This window comes from Delphinapterus leucas, chromosome 21, assembly GCF_059928025.1.
Source record: "Delphinapterus leucas isolate spDelLeu-1000000601 "Yukka" chromosome 21, BTC_Dleu_Yukka2, whole genome shotgun sequence".
Taxonomy (NCBI): domain Eukaryota; kingdom Metazoa; phylum Chordata; class Mammalia; order Artiodactyla; family Monodontidae; genus Delphinapterus; species Delphinapterus leucas.
The window spans coordinates 6,074,665-6,097,460 of record NC_143149.1 but is presented as its reverse complement, the minus strand read 5'-3'; the positions used below and the strand labels follow the sequence as shown (position 1 = coordinate 6,097,460).

At 42.1% G+C, this 22,796-nt stretch overlaps 2 protein-coding genes across 2 annotated transcripts; both read left to right on the top strand.

The window, feature by feature from the left end:
* The first annotated feature begins 4,535 nt into the window (after positions 1–4,535).
* Positions 4,536–7,300, top strand: DEFB108B (defensin beta 108B). Its single transcript, XM_089903569.1, is given in 3 exon segments — positions 4,536–4,721; positions 7,042–7,073; positions 7,075–7,300. Coding segments are annotated over 3 exon segments (342 nt in total). The 5' UTR covers positions 4,536–4,543; the 3' UTR covers positions 7,207–7,300.
* A 75-nt stretch (positions 7,301–7,375) lies between these two features.
* LOC115803209 (beta-defensin 109-like) lies at positions 7,376–22,796 on the top strand. The gene is given in 4 exon segments (XM_030762515.2): positions 7,376–7,437; positions 11,374–11,510; positions 22,419–22,497; positions 22,499–22,796. Coding segments are annotated over 4 exon segments (402 nt in total). The 3' UTR covers positions 22,623–22,796.

Below are 22,796 nucleotides of genomic sequence, written 5' to 3'. Positions count from 1 at the left end.
AATAGTCCTTATTTTAAAGTCTACTTTATCTGATATGAGTGTTGAACCTCCAGCTTTCTTCTGATTTCCATTTGCATGGAATGTCTTTTTCCGTCCCCTCACTTTCAGTCTGTATGTGTCCCTAGATCTGAAGTGGGTCTCTTGTACACAGCATATACATGGGTCTTGTTTTTGTATCTGTTCAGTGAGCCTGTGACTTTTGGCTGGAGCATTTAATCCATTCATGTTTAAGGTAACTATTGGTACATATGTTCCTATGACCATTTTCTTAATTGTTTTGGGTTTGTTTTTGTGGGCCCTTTTCTCCTCTTGTGTTTCCCACTTAGAGAAGGTCCTTTAGCATCAGCTGTAGAGCTGGTTTGGTGATGCTGAATTCTCTTAGCTTTTGCTTGTCTGTAAAGCTTTTGATTTCTCCGTCAATTCTGAATGAGATCCTTGCAGGGTAAAGAAATCTTGGTTGTAGGTTCCTCCCTTTCATCACTTTAAGTATATCATGCCACTCCCTTCTGGACTGTAGAGTTTCTGCTGAGAAATCAGCTGTTAACCTTATGGGAGTTCCCTTGTATGTTATCTGTCGTTTTTCCCTTGTTGCTTTTAATAATTTTTCTTTGTCTTTAATTTCTGTCAGTTTGATTACTATGTGTCTCAGTGTGTTTCTCCTTGGGTTTATCCTGCCTGAGACTCTCTGTGCTTCCTGGACTTGGGTGGCTATTTCCCTTCCCATGTTAGGGAATTTTTCGACTATAATTTTGTCAAATATTTTCTCAGGTCCTTTCTCTCTTTCTTCTCCTTCTGGGACCCCTATAATGCGAATGTTGGTGTGTTTAATGTTGTCCCAGAAGTCTCTTAGGCTGTCTTCATTTCTTTTCATTCTTTTTTCTTTATTCTGTTCCGTGGCAGTGAATTCCACCATTCTGTCTTCCAAGTCACTTATCCGTTCTTCTGCCTCAGTTATTCTGCTATTGATTCCTTCTTGTATATTTTTCATTCCAGTTATTGTATTGTTCATCTCTGTTTGTTTGTTCTTTAATTCTTCTAGGTCTTTGTTAATCATTTCTTGCATCTTCTCGATCTTTGCCTCCATTCTTTTTCCAAGGTCCAGGATCATCTTCACCATCATTATTCTGAATTCTTTTTCTGGAATGTTGCCTATCTCCACTTCATTTAGTTGTTTTTCTGGGGTTTTATCTTGTTCCTTCATCTGGTACATAGTCCTCTGCCTTTTCATTTTGTCTGTCTTTCTATGAATGTGGTTTTTGTTCCACAGGCTGCTGGATGGTAGTTCTTGCTTCTGCTGTCTGCCCTCTTGTGCAAGCTTCCTGATGGGAGGGACTAGTGGTGGGTAGAGCTGGGTGTTGCTCTGGTGGGCGGAGCTCAGTAAAACTTTAATCTGCTTGTGTGCTGATGGATGGGGCTGGGTTCCCTCCCTGTTGGTTGTTTGGCCTGAGGCGACCCCGCACTGGAGACTACAGGCTCTTTGGGGCAGCTAATGGCGGACTCCGGGAGGGCTCACACCAAGGAGTACTTCCCAGAACTTCTGCTGCCAGTGTCCTTGTCCCTTGGTGAGCCACAGCCGCCCCCTGCCTCTGCAGGAGACCCTCCAACACTAGCAGGTAGGTCTGGTTCAGTTTCCTATGGGGTCACTGCTCCTTTCCCTGGGTCCCGATGCGCACACTACTTTGTGTGTGCCCTCCAGGAGTGGAGTCTCTGTTTCCCCCAGTCCTGTCGAAGTCCTGCAATCAAATCCCACTAGCCTTCAAAGTCTAATTCTCTGGGAATTCCTCCTCCCGTTGCCAGACCCACAGGTTGGGAAGCCTGACGTGGGGCTCACTTCAGTGAACTTCACTCCAGTGGGTGGACTTCTGTGGTCTAAGTGTTCTCCAGTTTGTGAGTCACCCACCCAGCAGTTACGGGATTTGATTTTACTGTGAGTGTGCCCCTCCTACCATCTCATTGTGGCTTCTCCTTTGTCTTTGGATGTGGGGCATCATTTTTGGTGAGTTCCAGTGTCTTCCTGTCGATGATTGTTCAGCAGGTAGTTGTGGTTCTGGTGCTCTGGCACAAGGGAGTGAGCGCACCTCCTTCTACTCCGCCATCTTGAACTAATCCTCTATACATTTTTCCTAAGTCCACTAGGGGGCAATACTGCTCTTGGCTTTCTAGAAAGTGTCACCACCTGTCCCTGCAGATATTTTCTATCTCAGCTCAGAACCAGAAAGCCAACACTGCCAAAAACTGAGGTGCAGTTAGGGCATTCTAGGACCACCTGCGCCTCTGGAAACATTCTTGGTCCCCTCATTGGCCCCCAGAAATTCTGTTACCAAACTGGACGGCACAGAGGTGCCGACATGCCTGTCCACCACCCGCGGATTTGTCTAAGTGCTGCAAGAAGCCCTCATGTTCTATAAATCGACCACAAAATCATCCATAATAAGAAAAAAAAAATGAATAATGTTACTAATAAATACTAATAAAATAATGATGAATGTTACTAATAAAATACTAATAAATAATGACTAACAATGACAATAAAAATTGAGGGCCATCATAAAGATAATAATAATACCACCACTATTAATGAGAATCAAAATAAACCTTAAGGTAATGGGAGATTAGAGTACAGACTCTCCTGTATGACTGACCAGGTACTAATTTCTGGCCTCATGGGATATTTTGGCTTCAGAGTCCAAGGTCTGCACAAAGAGAAAAGAAAATAAGGCAGAATGTAGCAGGAAAAGAGAATACAAAAACAAGGACGAGGAGGACACAGGTGACCTTGGGAACTCTGGCACAAACCCCGGAGGACAAATCTCACAGGGATGTCCTAAGGGACAGAGATAGAGGGACTTCGGTCCTGAGCCTGCCCACCCCTCCACACCCACTGATTTCAGAAGTTCTACCCCAGCAACTGCAGGCGAGGAACGCAGGACCACAGACCCACAGTCGGAGCGCAAGCCCCAGCTACACCCACCGGAAGCCCCAGCCTCGCCTCAGCCCTCACACCTGCATGCCCTCTGCCAGCTCTTCCTCCAGAACCCTGGGGTCCAGACAGCTGGCTGCCGTGTATCTCAGAGGCGGGGTACGGGAAGGTGTCAGTGACAGCTGTTTCTGGACCAGCAGGGGGCGGCATAGGCCAACAAGTGGTTCTAGAACTCCCGGAGCAGCTGGCTTGCTCAGGCTGAGGGTCACCACCCGCCGCGCCTCTCAGTCCAGCACCATTTCCAGGTAAGTGCTGTTACCATTTACTTAGGCACTCAGATTAAACTTACTGGATGACTCACATGTGCCCACTTTCATTATAAACGTCATCATGGCCCTATACTTCGTCTCTCAAACATTCTCCATCCTCTCTCTCTGTACACTCACATTGTTTTAGTCTGGAGCCTCATCTAGGGTCTATTACTGCAACAGCCTTCTTCCAGATAGATTGCTCTGTCAATTTAGTTACTTGTCCTGGCCAATTCCGGAGTTGTTTTTATAAAATTGGAATCTAATTTTGCACAGATTAAGGTGTGCGCTTCACCTTTCTGTGCTGCACACAGGCAGGTGTGCGCGTGCGCACACACACAAAATGTTGGTGTCAGTCATAAAAGCCAAGCCTGAGTTTTATTCTAAGACAAGAACACTTAGGATACTCTAATATAAGAGCTAGAAAGAAGCTGAGAGGTGATCTAAGTTGATATTTTCCACTGAGTATTCCAGAATCCATTTCAGAATCGGTTCCTGGGAAATTCGTTAAAAATGCAGACTTCTAGGCATTAGAAGGCGTACCTAGCCTTGTAGGCACCCTACCAAACTAACATTGCCTGGAGTGGGTCGACGTGTCCGCATTTTGAAGCAACTTTCCCAGTCGTTTTTATGCATAATGATTGAGTGTCTCCTGATTGCGACCCAACAGATCTAGGTCTGTACGGGCGCTACTGAGATTCAAGGGGAATGGCCCTCCTGCCGATGTCTGGACCTCCGGGGAGAAGCAGGCCTAGAGACCCCCTGCCTTCACGTTCAGAGGCATCTGGCTGCCCTGCCAGTGTTGTATGCACTTGATACGCTATTGAGAGTAAACAACCACAGGATTCAACTTCCTCCTCAGCCCTGAGGGGCAAAGTCTGGTCTTAACAACAGGGAGCTCACACCTTATTGGGAGGTAAGCGTCTGTTAAGCAAACTAACATACGTGTGGTCAGTATATCCTGAGCAGAGCACTGTGGGCTTTCGGACCAGGAGTGAGTGGGGCGATTAATCACGGGGAGGGCTAGCAAAGCCTGGGAAGTGCTCACTGACACAATGTCTAGTCACTAACTAAACCAGCAGGTTTCTGTACACAGCCCGACTCCTCGTAACTGAATATAGATAGCTCTTCGCTCGCACACCTTACCTGGAGCCAAAGTGTCTGTAGCTTATGTTCCCATTTAACAGGGCTTTCTGGTCAAAAGTGTGCGCCCACATCTCCCTAATGAACTGAGCGTCCAGCAAAACAAGGATTCTCAGCCTTCTTGCAAAGGCCATTCTGTGCGCATAGAACGCTTCTGTCCACAAGTACCCTGATGAGGTACAGGAGGGCACTTGATATCCGGCCAAAGACATTCCACCGGTGCCAGGGAGCCGCAGACGGAAGTTTTCTCTGCCTCTTGGAAATGAAGCCAAGCTTTCTCCTCTCTCCAGCCACGAGGACTGCTGTTCCCTGGCTTACCATTCTCTCCTTTATGGGCCAAGTCCCACCAGGTAACAAAACAAACTCTGCTGAAGCTTTGGTAAGAGTAGGGTGCCTGAGGCCTTACAGGGGTCCAGTGTTCACAGAAACATCCGCACCACCTCTGCCCTGAGCAGGGGTCTCGCGGGAAACCTGAGGAGTCCTGCAGCCACTGGCTCAGTAGTTCTCCACAGCAGCTCTCAGTTAGATGACATGAAGTCAAGGGCGTTTGAAGCACTTGAAACCCTCTTTGTTCCAGCACTGAAGATGAATTATTTAGGCAAATTTACTAGCAGTTTCTAGATCTAGGTAACAAAAAAATGAGGCATTATTCTACGAAATCTTGGTCTCCAAAACTCCTCTACTTTCAGCAAAAATTAGCATCCTAAGATACTGATATAAGAGCCATGCCAAAGCTATAGGGGCAGAGGGATTGGTCGGGGTGGGGGGGGTCTCCTTGAAAGGCTTGCCCTGAGTCCGAGAGACCTCCAACCCGCTGCCCCGCCCAGCCTTGATGATGCCCCTGAAGGCTCCATGCCAACCTCGGGCTATCCTCTTCCTTTTCAACATCTGTTCTCCTAAAGTAGAACTTTAAACACAGGGGTCAGGGCGGCACTGCAGTGAGTGCACCCCCCGCATTCTGCAGGCGGACGTGGGCCACAGGTGCAGGCACAGACGTATATCTCCGGGACGTGTAGATCTAAGGAGGGATGAGCGACTTACTGCTCTACATCAAGAGGATTGTCTTACCTTTTCCTGAGAATTCAGGGTCTCAAGGGTTGGGAAGGAGTAGGAAAGTAGACAGATGCGTGATTGGGGACAGTCCTCATATAAGGAGCGGTAGTCTACTTAATCCCAGCCCTGTTATTCCTCTCAAATTCCTTGCGGAGTGTGGGGTAGTGGATATATTTCACTATATTCTGCATTCACACATGCAGAATATTACTATTCTGGTTACAGGTAAAAACGCAGATGAAAACCTTGAATAGACAGCCTCAAACACTTAGGACTAATGTGATCCCATGATTTTCCTTCCAAAGCCTGCTCTGACCATGAGATCCTTCAAGGCTTAGTGCCTTAAGCTTTCAACCCCTGCGATGCTTCTTTTGTCTTTCTTTCAGTCGTGCTTTCTCTCTGGCTCTCACTTACGAAGCCTCTCCCTCATCCTTGTGCCAGTACTCTATGTTGAGGGCTAGTTGACTCTTCCCCGGACTATCTAGCAGCCAAGGTTACTGGCCTATGATTTCTTGGAGGTCGAAGGCCATCGGATCTTTTTTCTTTGTATGCCTGCTTCCCAGTAAGGGCCTCACATTCAGTGGATGCTTAACAAATATCCATTAATGATTGCCTTGTGAACAGTAAAGAGTTAAATTCAAGTTAATGCATTTGATTTTCGGCTGAATTCAATGGACTTTTGTTGAATGTCCATGAATGCCCTATACTGATCTGAAGCTATTCAAGAATTGGCTTTTATGATCCAGAATAGGAAAATCTAGAAGTGTTGGTTTGGAGACCTCTCTTAATGTCAGCAAAGAGCTTAAGAAGCTGTCAGGGGAAAGGTGCACTTTGTGACATACAGGGACAGCTCAGAATCAAGCCACTTTCAAAACTGAGCCCCTCATTGTGTATGACCCCACCCCCGAGCACTAATATATTAGGACGTAAGTCAAATACTATTCAATGCTTTTAACAAGGATGCTTGTTTAGCCTTTAAGAATCTTAACGTATGCAGTGATTCCTGCAGCAGATTGCAACCTCAAAGACCAGAGCCAGGGAGAGAGGCAGTGAGCGCAGCTCCAGGATGCAAGAGATACTGACATGGGCACTGTTTGCATGTTACATATGTAGGAATACTGTTCCCTTCCCCCAGAAAAATATCCTGTCTAATAATTTCCTTGATGTACATTATCCTTTGGATCTGTATTTCAGTTCCACTTTTGAAAGACACACATACACACACACATATAGAAAGAGAGATATCTCTAAAAAGTTTCTTCTACTCTAGGAAAACCAGCAGTAGAAGACTAATATTAAATAAAAACTGACCTCTGTCATCGGTGTTAGCAGATAATAAGGATCGAGAAAGACCCAGAAGAGCTGGGGCATGTGTGCCCTGGCGTGGGGGCAGGGCTGCCCACGGCTAGCCTTTCGTTACTCAGATGCACTCAATATTGTCCGATTTTACAGCAATGCCCCAAATCCAAATTTTTGTGTGAAAGCAGATTTTTAAGAAATCAAGTAACAATGAAAAATCCACACAAGATTGTTTCCAGATACTCCCTCCTCCCATGTAATTCAATAAAAATTCAGGGACACCAGGAAATAGCTACCACAACTCTCTTCTCTGTGCAGGCAGGGCCGGTTTCAAGGAAGTCTGTGAGCGTTCCAAACGGCTCCTGCCAGGAATTCTGCATCGACTCAGAAATCCAGGCTGGGAGACGTGTGGATGGCCGACCATACCGTCTGCCCATGGTGCACGTGCCTGAAGTCGACCCTGCTACACCCAAGGAGCACTGACGCCCTTCTTAAGCTGTTTGTTTGTTTGCATGTTTTATTCTCACTCTCTCGTTCGCTTTTGCTCTCGCCTCTCTTTCTGTCTTTGTTCTCACAGGGATTCTTAGTGAGTTCTCAATAAATAAAAAAAACAAAACTTGCAAACACAAAACCTATTTTAGGAATTCGTACGATGTATTTTCACTTGGTCGTGGTTTGGTCTCCATCTTTCTATACGGCCTGGATGACCTCCAGGTTGGGTGGGGGGCCTTTTTTCTTACCTACGGTTTTTGCCTGGCCCGGGCAGCCCTCCACCCTTCATCTGGGGACACTACTCGCCTTCCCCACTTGGAAAATGCACGACTTCATTCCATGCAGCCTTGTGGGGTCTCCCTCCCTCTCAAAAGGGCCGATCACAGGAAACCTGCATAATTGAATTTCCCAGACTTCGCCAGCAAGCTGAGTGTGGACAGAGCAACACCCCGATAAAAGACAATTCTCACACCCTTTTCAAAGCCAGTCCTCCGGGTTCCCTTTTTTCCACATTCTCACCAACACTTCTTCTCTTTTATCTTTTGACAACAGCCATCCTAACAGGTGTGGGATGGTATCTCACTGTGGTTTTGACTTGCATTTCCCTGATGAATAGTAATGTTGAGCAATTTTTCACATACGGATTAGCCTTTTGTATGACTTCTTTGGAAAAACGTCTATTCTGGTCCTTTGCCTGATTTTTTAATATACATATTTATCACAAAATGGTTACCACAATAAGGTTATCTAACACTTCCATCACCTCAGATAGTTAGAATTTTTTTGTGTGTGGTGCAAACTTTTTTTTTTTTTTTTGCGGTACGTGGGCCTCTCACTGTTGTGGCCTCTCCCGTTGCAGAGCACAGGCTCAGCGGCCATGGCTCACGGGCCCAGCCACTCCGCAGCATGTGGGATCCTCCCGGACTGGGGCACGAACCCGTGTCCCCTGCATCGGCAGGCGGACTCTCAACCACTGAACCACCAGGGAAGCCCGGTGCAAACTTTTAAGATCTACTCTCTTATCAACTTTCAGTTACACAATAAATTACTTACTGTTAACTATATATACCAGGCTGTATATTAGATCTCCAGAACTTATTCATCTTACAGCTGGAAGCTTGTACCTTTTGACCACCTTCACCCATTCACCCCAACCTCACTCCCTGCAACCACCAATCTACCTGCGATTTCTATGAGTTTGGATTTTTTTTAGATTCCACATATAAATGAGATCATATGGTATTTGTCTTTCTCTGTCTGACTTACTTCAGTTAGCATATGTTCTCAAAGTTCGTCTACGTTGCTGCAAATGATAGGATTTCCTTCTTTTTTTTCATAACTGAACAATATTCCATTCTGTGTGTATGTATATGTCCAATGCATGTTTCCCAACACCATTTATTAAAGAGACTATCATTTCCCCATTGAGGAGTCTTGACTCCCTTGTCAAATATTAGTTGACCATATATATGCGGGTTCATTTCTAGGCTCTTGATTCTATTCTATCGGTCTACGTGTTTGTTTTATGCCAATAACATGCTGTTTTGATTAATATAGCTTTGTAATACAGTTTAAAATTAGGAAGTTGTGATGCTCCAGCTTTGTTCTTCTAGCTGATGGCTTTGGCTATTCAGGTTCTGCTGTGGTTCTATATGAACTTTAGAATTTGTTTTTTCTTTTTCTGTGAAAAATGCCATTGGAATTTTGATGGGAATTGCACAAAATTTGTAGATTGCTTTCAGTAGCATGGATATTTTAAGAATATTAATTATTCTGGGACATCTTTTCATTTATTTGTATCTTCTTCAATTTCTTTCATTGTTGTCTTATATTTTCAGTGTATAGGTATTTCAATTCTTTGGTTAAATTTACTCATAAGTCTTTTATTGTTTTTGATGTTATCACAAATAAAATTGTTTTCTTAATTTTTCAGATAGTTCATTTTTAACATATAGAAATGCAACTAAGTTTTGTATGTTGATTTTGTATCCTGAAACTTTACTTAATTCATTTATTAGTTCTAACAGTTATTCATGGAGTCTTTTAGGGTTTTCCATATATAAGGTTATTTCATGTGCAAAGACTATTTTAAAAATAAAACTACCATGTGATACAATAATTCTGCTTCTGGGGTTTATTTTAAGGAAACAGAAACACTAACTCAGAAATATATTTGCACCCCCATGTTCATTGCATTATTCACAATAATCAAGACATGGAAAAAACCTTTGTCCACTTATAGATGAATGAATAAGGAAAATGTGATACACATTATATATATGATGAAATATTATTAAGCCATAAAAAAGAATGAAATCCTGCCATTTGTGGCAACATGGATGGACCTTGATGGCATTATGCTATGTGCAATAAGTTAAATACTGTATGATCTCATTTATATGTGGAATCCAAAAGAAAAATCAAACCAAAAAAACAATAAACTCATAGATACAAAGAACAGACTGGTTGTCACTAGAGTCAAGGGGTTGGGGGTGGGTAAAAAGGGTGAAACGGTCAAAAGATACAAACTTCCAGTTATAAAATAAATAAGTCCTAGGGCTTCCCTGGTGGCGCAGTGGTTGAGAGTCCGCCTGCCGATGCAGGGGACATGGGTTCGTGCCCCGGTCCGGGAGGATCCCACGTGCCGCGGAGCGGCTGGGCCCGTGGGCCATGGCCGCTGAGCCTGTGCATCCGGAGCCTGTGCTCTGCAACAGGAGAGGCCACAACAGTGAGAGGCCCGTGTAACGCAAAAATAAATAAATAAATAAATAAATAAGTCCTAGGGACGTAACGTACAGCATGGGTGACTATAGCTAATAATACTGTACTGCATGCTTGATAAGAGAGTAGATAAGTTGATAAGAGAGTAGATCTTAAAGTTCTCATCACAAGGAAAAAGTTTGTAGCCATGCATTGTGATGGATATTAATTAGACTTATTGTGGTGATCGCTTCCCAATATATACATATATTGAATCATTATGTTGTATACCTGAAATATAATGTTGTATGTCAATTACATCTCAGTAAAAAATCATTTCTTTTTCAGTAATCAATAAAATAAGAGGACAAAAATTCAGTAAGTATATAAAAGACCTGGACAATACTAACAACAAACTTAATCTAATTAATATTGTTTAAAAACTTCCCACAACAACAGCAGAATAAACATTCTTTCTAAGTGTGCACTTACCAATATAAACTGTATTCTGGGCCACAAAACAAGTCTTGATAGACATAAAATTATCCAAATCATATAAAATATGCTCTGTGACTTTAATAGAATTAAACCAGAAATCAACACTCAGTACCTAGAAAATTCCCATATATTTGGAAATTAAACAACACACTTCTGGATAAAAATGAATAAGCATTTGAATTGAGTAAAAATAAAAATACAACATAACAAACTGTGTGGAATAAAGCTCCAGTAGCATTTTGAAATAAATGTATAGTATCCAAATGCTTATATCATCAAAGAAGAGCAAATTAAATCTAAAACAAGAAAAGCAGGAGATTAATGTAAATAATAAAAGAAGTTAAACAGAAAATCAATAGAGAACAAAAAAGAAATCAAAAATTGGTTCTTTGAAAAGATGAATAAAATTTATAAATGTCTTACCATTTTGATCTGAGAGAGACAGACAAAAAGAACACAGATTACCAATGCCAGCCATGAAAGAAAGGACATCATATCCTACAGATATAAGATGAATAACCAGGCATTATTAGGCATAACCATATGTCCATAAATCCAACAAGATCAATGAAAATAGGCAAATTCTTTTAAAGAAACAAACTAACAAAACTCACTTAAGAAGAAATAAATAAGAAAGACAAACTATAGGGACAGAAAGATAAGACATTGTCAGGGGCTAGGAACAGGAGACGCTGACCACAAAAGGATGTGAGGGGAATTTTGTAGGTAATAGAACTGTTCTATGTATTGATTGTGGTGTTGGTTATACAACTATATGGATTTTTAAAATCTCATAGAATTGAGCTAATTTTTAAGGAATAAAATTCAGATGTCTGTTGTGTAAGACATCTCAATAAATCTGACTTAAAAGACAGTACAAATATCAATTCTGTTCCTGTCTTCTGCTTTTATTGCTCCCTTTATCTGACTTCTAATAGCTTGTGTCTTCTTTTCATTAAGCTTGAATGTCAGGATAGAGTTCACTTACAAGAACCTGCTATATTTCTCCACCCAGAACACGGCCTTCCAGAGTAACCACAGCTTCCACCCCCATACCTTTCCTGTACCTTTGAGGCCTGGCACCACTACAGGGACAGGTAAAAATCTGGAGGAGGTCCAGTCATGCAGAAAAGCCTACATCACCCTCTCTTATAGTTCAAAGTATAAAACAGTGGGCACTGATACTGGGCAATGGAAAATAATCCCCTCTGACTCTGCTCCCGATATATTCATATAACCCAAACTGTTTCCTGGGTTCATTCAATGTCAGCTACCACCTGATGACCCTACAGCCAAAACTTAGCCCTAAGGATTGGTCCAAATGGCTAGAAGAAAAACAAACCCTGCATGAGGATATAGATACTATAAGCCAGAGTTCTCAACTGGAGATGTTTTTGCCCCTGGCACATAATTGGCAATATCTAGAGATACTTTCAGTTGTGATAACCAGAAATATGCTACTGGCACCTAGTGGATAGAGACCAAGGATGTTACTAAACATCCTACAATGACAGAAATGACCTTCAAGACAAAGAATTACCTGACCCAAAATGTCAGTAGTGCTGAGATTGAAAAAACTCTGCTACAGGCTTTGACACAATGGTAAGAACCAAAACCCAGAAGAGGATAAATATCTTGTCTCAAGAGCATGTTGTAGCCTTCCTAGGAAAGCCCTAAATAGGTGTGAGGCATCCACCCACTCCCATAACTATTCTTCAGAATGGTGTGCGTTTAATTCATGGACATGCAGCATGTGAAAGTAATTCTCAGACACTCGAGCATAATTGGTGATATTTTTCATTCTTACATATTGTTTCTCTCCTGTTTTTGCTTCTCCATCTTTTTCAGTGCCTAACCACCTTCTCGCCCAATTAGCATCAGATCCCATTGCCTGAACGAATCTGACTTAATTCATCCCCAGTTCCATACTTCTCTTTGTATTTTGCCCTAGAACATTGTTTTCCTAGACGACTTAAAATCTGTTGAGGAGGGGCTTCCCCGGTGGGGAAGTGGATAAGGCTCCTGCAGTGGATAAGACTCTGCACTCCCAATACAGGGGGCCAGGGTTTGATCCCTGGTCAGGGAACTAGAACCCACATGCATGCCACAACTAAGAGTTTGCATGCCACAACTAAGGAGCCCGCGTGCCACAACTAAGGAGCCCGGCTGCTACAACTAAGGAGCCCACCTGCTGCAACTAAGGAGCCCTGGAGCCGCAACTAAGGAGCATGCCTGCCGCAACTAACAACAAGCGCAACCAAATAAATATTTAAAAAGTAGGAATCTAAACTATGTATACTTTAAAAAGAATCTGTCAAGGAAATTACAAATGCGTTTACAACATAATCACTTGAAACATCTGCACATCAAAGAAAATCTGACTGCTCAACCTTTATAACATTGCACCCACTGTGGCGTCACTTCCCCCAATGTCTCTTTGTTCCAATTTCCTTGATACTATGCTCTCCAGTGATGCTGGGACCAGGACTGTGCAAATCACATTTCCCAGACTCCTTTGCCAATTGGCTTCAATGACAGGCACTACAGGGGGATGTAGAGCTTGGAGAAGGGGGAGGGACTTCCTTCCTCATTTTTGTTCCTGTCACTGCTGCTACAGCAATGACAGGTTGCATCCAGGAGAAACGGTCGGCCCCAGGGTTCACCTTCTCATGGCACTCCAGGACCAATTTCATCATGTCCTCAAACAGATGCCAGCAACAGCTAGTTGATGCCCCTTCTTCATAGATCTGAGGGCTGACCCTGAAGGTCTCCCCTTAGAGCTGCAGAGGCACCAGGCACAGCTGCACAGCATGCCCCTCCTCCGAGGCCTGACGGTCACAGGACTCCTTCCCAGGCTCCTGGTTGCTTCCATTTTGTTGTCCCACTGAGTGGTGTTATCTACTTCCTGCAGTTATTTCTGGGTTCCCTCAGCATTCTCTTTGAACAAATCCTGACATAAATCCCCTTTGTCCAAAATACTAGTATATTCTAATTGACTGGATCCTGACTGATAGAACTGCTACTACTATTGTTTCTCCTGTCGTTGCTACGGTTACTGCTGCTATTATCATCCTAGATAACACATCTAGGTAACACGTCTAGTTACCCAACCATAAATTGACAAAGAGTAATACAGACGACATCTCCTCACTCACAATTGACAGATCAAGTAGTAAAAATACATTAAGACTATAGCGCACCTAAAACAGCAATTTTTAAGGTAAAATCTACAAACGCTTTCAATTCTAAACATTATAAATGTGAAATATAACTCAGTTTCTATTTTCCACATAACATAAAGAAGAACTGACTACATATGAGTCCTCTCAGGATCCTGAACAATTTTAAAATAGCACAGATAAGTGTGTTTGATAATAATGCATGTAACTGTAATTTAATAACAAATGAAAATTGAAATAAGAAAGCATAAAGTAATTCAAAAACATTTTAATAACTAGAAAGGAAATAATGAAAATACTCCTTATACTGGTTTACTGATCAGATAAGCTAACATTACTCTTATATAACATGTGGAATTATTATGTAAGACAATGTAAAATGTAAAAACTTTTTTCCCAAGTAAAAACAGATAATTCTTTTCTTATATCTTAAAGTTAAAACAGTAGCAAATGATAGGGAAAAGTTCTGTATTACTTAATATTATGGCTAATTATAGACATGAATTTTAGAGCCATTTCTATCAAGTCTTTAGATTTTGACAGCATATTTATATATTTTATTTCAAGTTACATTGTTCTTAAAACTGCAATAGTACTTGCCCTCCAGTTTTTTTTTTTCAACATCTTTATTGGAGTATAATTGCTTTACAGTGTTGTGTTAGTTTCTGCTGTATAACAAAGTGAATCAGCTATACGTGTACATCTATCCCCATATCTCTTCCCTCTTGCGTCTCCCTCCCACCCTCCCTATCCCACCCCTGTAGGTGGTCACAAAGCACCAGGCTGATCTCGCTGTGCTATGCGGCTGCTTCCCACTAGCTATCTATTTTATGTTTGGTAGTGTATATATGTCCATGCCACTCTCTCACTTCGTCCCAGCTTACCCTTCCCCCTCCCCGTGTCCTAACCTCTTTCTCAGAGCTCCTCCCTGGTCAGGGGGCATGGAGACGCCCACATAGGTCTGACTTGTTAATGGCCCGTTCTGTCAAGAGGAAATGAATCCACGCCACTTGAGTCAGTCTGTCCTTAGAGTGCAAGTAAATTGAGTAAAGGTTAACGAATACCAGCATGTGAACAACATAAAGGTTAGCATTGGAAGCACCATTCAAGCAGGAAAGTTTTCTCTGTTCTAGTCACAGTCTTCATTGAAATCATACTATAGCCGATAGGAAATTTAGAGCAGAGCCTGACAGCTAGTATACTCTAAACAAATTCCTCTTTAATGAAAAAAGAAGTGCAGAGATCATCGTGTCCAATATGTGTCTTCTTAATATGTTTGCTCCCACTGCTACCAGCGAGTCTTACGTGACCTACAAACTATTTAAACTCTTTCTACAGAACTGACTACCAACCTCCTCAACCGTGACACATTGTTTTCAGATGCAGGTATGAATACCTAAACTATAGATTGTGAAGTACTTCTGTGGACCTCAGTCATCTTATCTACAAGTGACGAGCTTGAGCCTGATAGCTTTTAATTGACAGTTTTAGCCCTAAGCGTCCATGATCACAGAGTATCCCATTTTGTGTTGCTGTCTCCATTTCCCAGCCCAGTCATTTTCTTCCTACAGAACGCACGCGTCAGTATTCCAAAATGTGTTTTCCTCCTTCTTGCCTCCTTTTGCGAGACTAGATTTATGTTGGGGTACCTATGCCGTGCGACTGCTAGTTAACGTGAGAACCCCTTCCTAGACTGTGGACCAGCACTTGATCTTCTCAGTAACCCCTCCCTGGGAACCGTAATCCTCTTTCTGAAACCCTATTCTGGGTCTGTGCCATTTACATAGAGTGGCCCAGTGGCCAGTTTAGATGAGACAGTTCTGGTTTATGCCTTAGTTCTGATACAGTTATAAGACTGCTTCTTTGGGCTTCCCTGGTGGCGCAGTGGTTGAGAGTCTGCCTGCCGATGCAGGGGACACAGGTTTGTGCCCCGGTCCGGAAGGATCCCACATGCCGCGGAGCAGCTGGGCCCGTGAGCCATGGCCGCTGGGCCTGTGCATCCAGAGCCTGTGCTCCGCAGCGGGAGAGGCCACAGCGGTGAGAGGCCCGCGTACCGCAAAATCAACAACAACAACAACAACGACAACAAAAAGACTGCTTCTTTCACTTTCCAAAAGTGTCTAGTTTGGATTTTAAAAATGCTCACCCTACGCCTACAATTATGGACATGCCTCTCCCATAGCGAGAGTGGTACTCGTTATGCTGATGTCTCCATTCCTTAAGGAGACAAACACCTACAGGACAGAGTTCCCCAGGACACCCCTTAGCACTAAGCCCTGTTGATAAGACTCTGTCCATCTCTTTTTCCGACCTACTGAATAGATAAAATGATAGATGCTGATGAAATCCAATCCTTTCAGATCTACCTGCCTACAAATAAATTGCTGTGCCTCACCTAGGCATCCCAAGACACAAGGTAAGGATAAAGCGGAATGTGACATCATCAGGCAATTTGGCTAATGGCAAAGGAATGGTCTCTTTCCTATCCTCCCCCATTGTAATCCCAGGGAAGCTGTTGATACTAGGTTTACGAATCTGTAAGACTGATTCCAGGGTCTTGTCTGACCTGCCCAAGAGCCTTCTAAACTGCAGACCCAGGTAATCAGCCACCACCTTACCTGGGGATAAGAGAGTCAAAAAGAGGAGCATGGAGAGAAGCACATGGAGTCTCATGGATGAACGGCAGCTGAAGGGAAGCGTCATCAACATGGTCAGGGCCTGGGGTCACTGAGCATGGCAGGTCCATGGCCTTTTATGATGCTCCCTGGACCTGTGGTTTGTTCATGATTAGTGGAGCCTAACCAAAAGAGAATAACTCAGTCTTCCACAGGAAATCTCCAGGGACAAAAGTATGCAATGTGGTGGTAACTCAATGGATGAGAAAGCAGAAGTCAGTGTTATGCGTTTCCCACAGATTTAGGATATCCGCATGGTCTGCTGGGTTCCTTTATGGGAAGACCCATGTGGCAGGGGACTGACGACGTTAGCAATTGGCCAGTGAAGACGTGAAGCCTGTGAACAACTGCATGAGTGAGTGAGTGAGCTTGGAAGCAGATTCCTTTGCACCCCAGCCTTCAGATGAACCTCCAGTCAGGCCCCCAATTTTACAACAACCTTGTAAGAGCTCTTGAGCCAGAGACACTTATCTGTCTCACCACATAAATTATGTTAGTAACTGCTTACTGTTTTAAGCTACTGACTCTTGGTAATACGCTATATAGCAACAGATAGCGAATAATACAAGTATGCATCTGTCCTCTAGCAAACATGCTTTAATAGGGCACAAGTTCAGGTGGGAGGATCATGAGGGTGTTACAATTGTATTTCAGGTCTTTTCCAGCCATATGTTAAAAAGATAAATGTATAACAACATTTAAAGTAGCCGTGGAAGTGACCCTATCTACCTTGCGTACAATTATGTGTGCGAGTTTGTGTGTGTGTAAGAGAGAGAGATGGGGTTGGGAGGCCAGGGGAGGGGATGGGCGGGAGAGAGAATGAATGAGAGAACAGAATGGGAGAATGAGGGAAAGAGAAAGAATAAAGAAATATGAAGCAATCATTAGTTCAAGAGTATTCCCTGTGATAAACAAACACTTGATGGTTCTTTTTCAACTTTATACTGATTGTTGGAAGAAGGAAAAACAATGAATACTCCATGATAAATGTCTCTGTAAGAGACATTTCAGCTCCTATATATCTGTATGTATCTATCTGTATCTACCTATTTATCTATATCTATCATTTATCTATCTATTATTTATTATCTATTGTATCTATCAATCATCTATAATCTATCTATATCTATTGAGCTCTGAGACTCAAGCAGTCCAGAGGTGACCTTCTTCCTCCTTCTCTTCTGCTGGTTCCAGCCCATGGCCCACCTATTCCTTTTCTTTGCTTATATGTCTTCATCTTTTACTTTGATCCCTCCTTCTGAGTCCTCTGTGGAAGAGATTCCCGGTTTGCAGTTTCACCTCTAACTTTTCAACCCCAAATGGTCATTTGAAAATACCTGCTTATTCAGTTTTCAATAAAGTTATTTGTCAGTCATCTTATATCTGAACATGCTATCTTCCAGTCACTTTTCTGAGCTTTAGGTCTAAAACACACGTAAGCCACATAACTACTCACAAGGATCTTAAAGTTTTATGGGAAGAGACAAACATAGGAAAAATGATTATACCAAAATAGGTGAAAAGTTAAAGCATGACTATTTGGAAACACGGGGTTACAGAGAAAGAGGACTAATTCTTTTTGTGAAATTAGTCAAAGTATAAACAAAAAACCCACAACATAACACCAAGTTTACAAAAGAAATCATGATTGTATATATTTATAAATGAAAAATGATTTGTGAAGTGAATCTGAGGACTAGAGATGAGAGTGGAGGGGAATTCAGACAAATGAAATAACATGAGGAAAGACGCTGAGATGTGATGACTATGGTATACTGATGGTGGTGGATTATAGCACAGTGATGTTAGCTGAAGCGATCACGCCTGCAGTCTGGTGAGGAGAATCAGAGGCGCCCATGAGTGCCCTGACGGCACATGCTAAGGTAGGAGGGGCTGTATGCACTGGCTTGTCCTCATAATGGAATGGACAAACTCGCCTGAGTTTAGACACCCGTCTTTGGGCAACGAAGAAGACAGACAGGAAGGGGCGGCCTGGAAGGGAATGATCACTGGGACTGAGCTGAGACAGAACAACTGGATGGCAAACTCTGGGTTAAGAGAAGGTGACATGTGAAAGGAATATGGAAGAGCTATAACTGACTATATTTAATGAACAAATGGATGCACTGGGTTCCTGAATAAAGTAAAAGGGAATTCACCAAGAAAGAAAACACAGTGATGAGAATGTTTGGTTTTGTGTTTCTTTGTTTCTGAGATTCGGACAGGAGCAAAATGAGGTCCACTTTCAACATCGTAATGTTGTGACTAAAATCAGGTCATAAGGTTTTTTGCGGGTTTTTTTACAAGTTTTTTCCAGCCTTATTGTCAAATAAACTTTGTATGTATTTAGGGTGTACAACATGATGATTTGATATACATATATATTTGCAACAAGGTGGATGAACGTGGAGACATTATGCTAAGTGAAATGAGAAAGATAAATACTGCATGATTTCACTTACATGTGGACTCTAAAACAGTTAAACTCAATAGAAATACTGAGTAGAATGATGGTGACCAAGAGCTGAGGAGTGAAGGAAATTGGGAGATATACATATATATATATGTGTGTGTGTGTGTGTGTGTGTATATATGGAAATACATCTCCATGGAAACTTTACTGCATTTACCATTTTCACTGCCTACAATCCATCAGTCCCCTATGTGTGATAGTATGCTGGAGTGACCCCAAATCATTATTTTGAAGGTCAAGTTTATTGGCGAGAAAATGAATCCTTATCTGGAAGAAAATGTGGTTCACACTAGCAGGCAATGACTTCCATCTCCGATCCAGTGACATAGTGTCTGGTCGAATGTATATATGCTGACTAAGTATTTGTAGCAAGCAAGAGTGCAAATGGCTCTTTTTTTCCATTTGTGCTATTTCACGTGAGGACAATATGAACTGTGACTCGTTTTGTCATTTTCCAGAATCTTTTAGAGAGAAGAGTCTGTAAAACTTCAGAATAAGTTGAAGATAGTCTGGAAACGGAAGCTAGCATGTTCTAAGAATAAAGATAAGACCTTTGAGAGGTGCCCGAAAGACATACACCGTCCCCTTTGTGATGTCACGCCCCCTCCATTTTAGTAGGACCTTATGGCTTTGGATTTTAGTTAACTAGCTTTCTTTGAGAACCCAGATCTCTGAGGGGCTCTTAAAAACTGTGATCTACAAATTACCCAGCTTGCTCTCTTTGTCAGGGCAGGAACATAACTCTTTGCTCACATGGGCGACTCCAATAGTCCCTGAGGATCCAAGTATGTTATTTATTCCGTTAACTTGTACTCAATGACGTCTGGCCTCCCTGATCTTCTTTCGTAATGAACCCATTGCTTATACTCAGCCTGCCATTTTCTTACAGTCTCATTTGAGAATGTGTCTCTGCTACCAATCAAAGCTACTGCTCTGAAACCTCTTCCCTCTTTGTCTCAGTTCCTGGGTTCCAGTCTTAACCAACTGGCAATGTGGCAAACCCGAGTCAGTCCCCCATTAGGACTGGTGACAATAGCACTGACCTTCCGGAAAGCCCTGCACCCACCAAGCTGACCAATACAGAGGGCCTACTGCTCAAGTTTCAGTTCACAGACTTTTCTCCTTGAAGAAGGGAGTATTTCAGGAAATTGCCCTATCATTTTCAAGAACAGAAAAATTTCAAAGATATTCTCTAGGGTCTATTTTTTCTATAACAGCAGTCATTTGAGAGCACTGAACCTGTAATCTTGGCAAAGTTTAAATCTTTCTTTCAACCTGATCATGTTTGGTTTGCATCTTTCAGTTATTTCTCGGTTTCCGATACATTGATGGTACCCGGGGATTTCTGGCACCCCTATAGATTCTCTCAAAATGCTACTTACACCATTCCAATGGCGTCTGGGGAGTTACAGAAGGAGAGGGAACACAGCAGGCTCAAGCCCTCACTGACTTTCCTCCTTATGACTTTTGGCGTGGTTCAAACATGTCAGAGCTATGTTCATGTAGTACCGACCGTGGACGTTCTTCTTTTCTTTCTGACCTTCATGAGATCGAGGTTGATATTGTACTACGAGACACTACATGGATTTTTGTGTTCAGACAAACTTTAACTTGGTTAAGGCAATACCGTCCTCTTCCTAGTTAAAAAGTAATGTTTCTCAGGTGTCAATGTTGATTTTCTTTTCCATTCTCCCCTTCAGATACACATTTAAGTTACTTGATTAAGTGGGTATATTGTCTATGTCATTCTGTCACAGTAAACAGGAACATCATCACCAAATTTTAATCTAAAAATATTGACTTATTATTCTTAGCTAGGAATGGCCTCGATAGGCAAATATAAATAAAATTAATGTGATGACACCAAAAATTATCTTATTTAATAGACCCCATAATTATTAAATGGACCTTGAGTTATTTCTTGAGTGGTAAAACCTTGACACTATGCAAATTCTCAACACACAGATGAGCCCAAAGTGAAGCTATTAACTGTCCGTTTCCTAACTCTTGTTTTAGGCGGATTTTCTACTGGAAGGCCAGTTTATGTTGAGGACTGTGGCATCAGCTCTACCACTAGAGAGTTATTTATTAAATTAACTTTTCTACCATACAAGTCATCTGGAGGATAAAATGGTCTGGACACAATGACCAATTTTCAGCTTTCTAATACCCTTTACTTTTTAGATACAATTGAAAGGATTATTTAGAATGTCCACAAACTTACTTTTCCTCTAATTGATACACTCCATGATGAAAACTTCTCCGTCCTTTGAGTTAGGTAGATCACATCTACATTTGGAAAGAAAAAATAACTTCTTCTTTCTGAGCTCATTGAAGCATGAAGAGATTGAGAGATTTTCTATTTGTTTAGAATAAACCTGTACCACGACTGAGTACCCACAGGCTCTTTTTTCCTGAAATCCTCCCCTACCCCTTATCTAAAGGAAAGAGGAGGTGAAATGTTAAACTTTTCTCTCTTTTTTTAAGATTTATTATTTATTTATTTTTGGCTGCATCGGGTCTTCGTTGAGGCAGGCGGGATCTTTTGTTGGGGCACGTGGGCTTCTCTCTCGTTGTCGCGTGCAGGTTTTCTCTTCTCTAGTTGTGGCACGCAGGATCCAGGGCGTGTGGGCTCTGTAGTTGTGGCGCATGGGCTCAGTTGCCCCACGGCATGTGGGATCTTCGTTCTCTGACCAGGGATCGAACCCGCGTCCCCTGCGTTGGAAGGCGTATTCTTTACCACTGGACCACCAGGGAAGTCCCGAAATGCTAAACATTTTAAAAAAAGAATGCGCACATAGAAGCCGACGGAAGACAACTACAACGATAGCTGTATGGATCTGCGAGCTTCCTGTGACCTACAAGCCCAAAATCATCTTGATCCTGTTTAACCAAAGTCACCTCATTTCTCATCAAACTTATTTTTTTCCCAATATGCTCCATCCACACAGGTCTTTCTGTTCTTCAAGTAAACTAAGCAAGGGACCTTGCTCCTGCTATTCTACATGCCTATCATACCCTCACGTGGGTATCTGCTTGTCTATCTCATTTTCAGCATTCACATCTCAGGTCAAATGCTGTATCCTCAGAAAGCCTTTCTCGGTCCATTTTATCAACTCCATCCTCCAGACTATATCTGGCCCATTATTGTATTATTGTGTTCTGACCACTTATCACTTTCTGAAATTACCTTATCATTCTATTTTTGCATGGTCAGATTTTCCTCACTGAATATAAGTGCTGTGAGAATATTTCTGCCATTTCCGCTGTTCTATTGCTAGTACAAAGAAAAATGCCTGGTGAATAGAAGACATCTGGCAAATATTGGTTGAAGATCCATATAAAGGATTAAAATAATAAAGACACTGGTGTATTTAGAACATACATTTTGTCCATCCCCTCGTTGTTTCACTTTGACATTTACCAAAGTTATTTTTGAAGCCTAAATTAACAAAATGCCAAAAACATATAAGAAAAGGAGGGAGGAGTTTGTTAATATTTTGGCTGTTGGGTAAAAAGGAGTCAGTGAATGTGATGAAGCAACTGAATGGACCCTTTGTCCAGCTTCTTTTCTCCATGTAGAAATGCTCTTCCTAGACCTCTTCTACTCTCACGCTTAAGTTTACAGGTTTATATTCCATTCATGGACTAATGATCTCACTGACTCTTCTTCTGCAGTAAGAAGTGGTTTGGCTTCTGCTGAAAACCACTGTTTCAATCTCTCTGGCCTTTGCAGAAGAGACACCTGCAAGATAACAGGATATAATTGGTGCCTGCCGAAGACGGTGGAAATGCTGTTGCCAGTGGTGGATTCTTCTGCCAATTCCAATGCCCATTATCTATTCAGATTATCAACCACCCATTAAGCATAAATTGAAATGAAACTTGGAAAAACATCAAAAGGAAACGTCTTTGTATCTAAAAATTTTAAATATACATATTAAACACTGCTAGCTTTATTATCAACTTCTATCATCCCTTGTCAAGCAAAATAAATAAATACATATTGATTTAAAATCTACCCAGATACTACTTCTTTGTGACTCATTTTCAGAT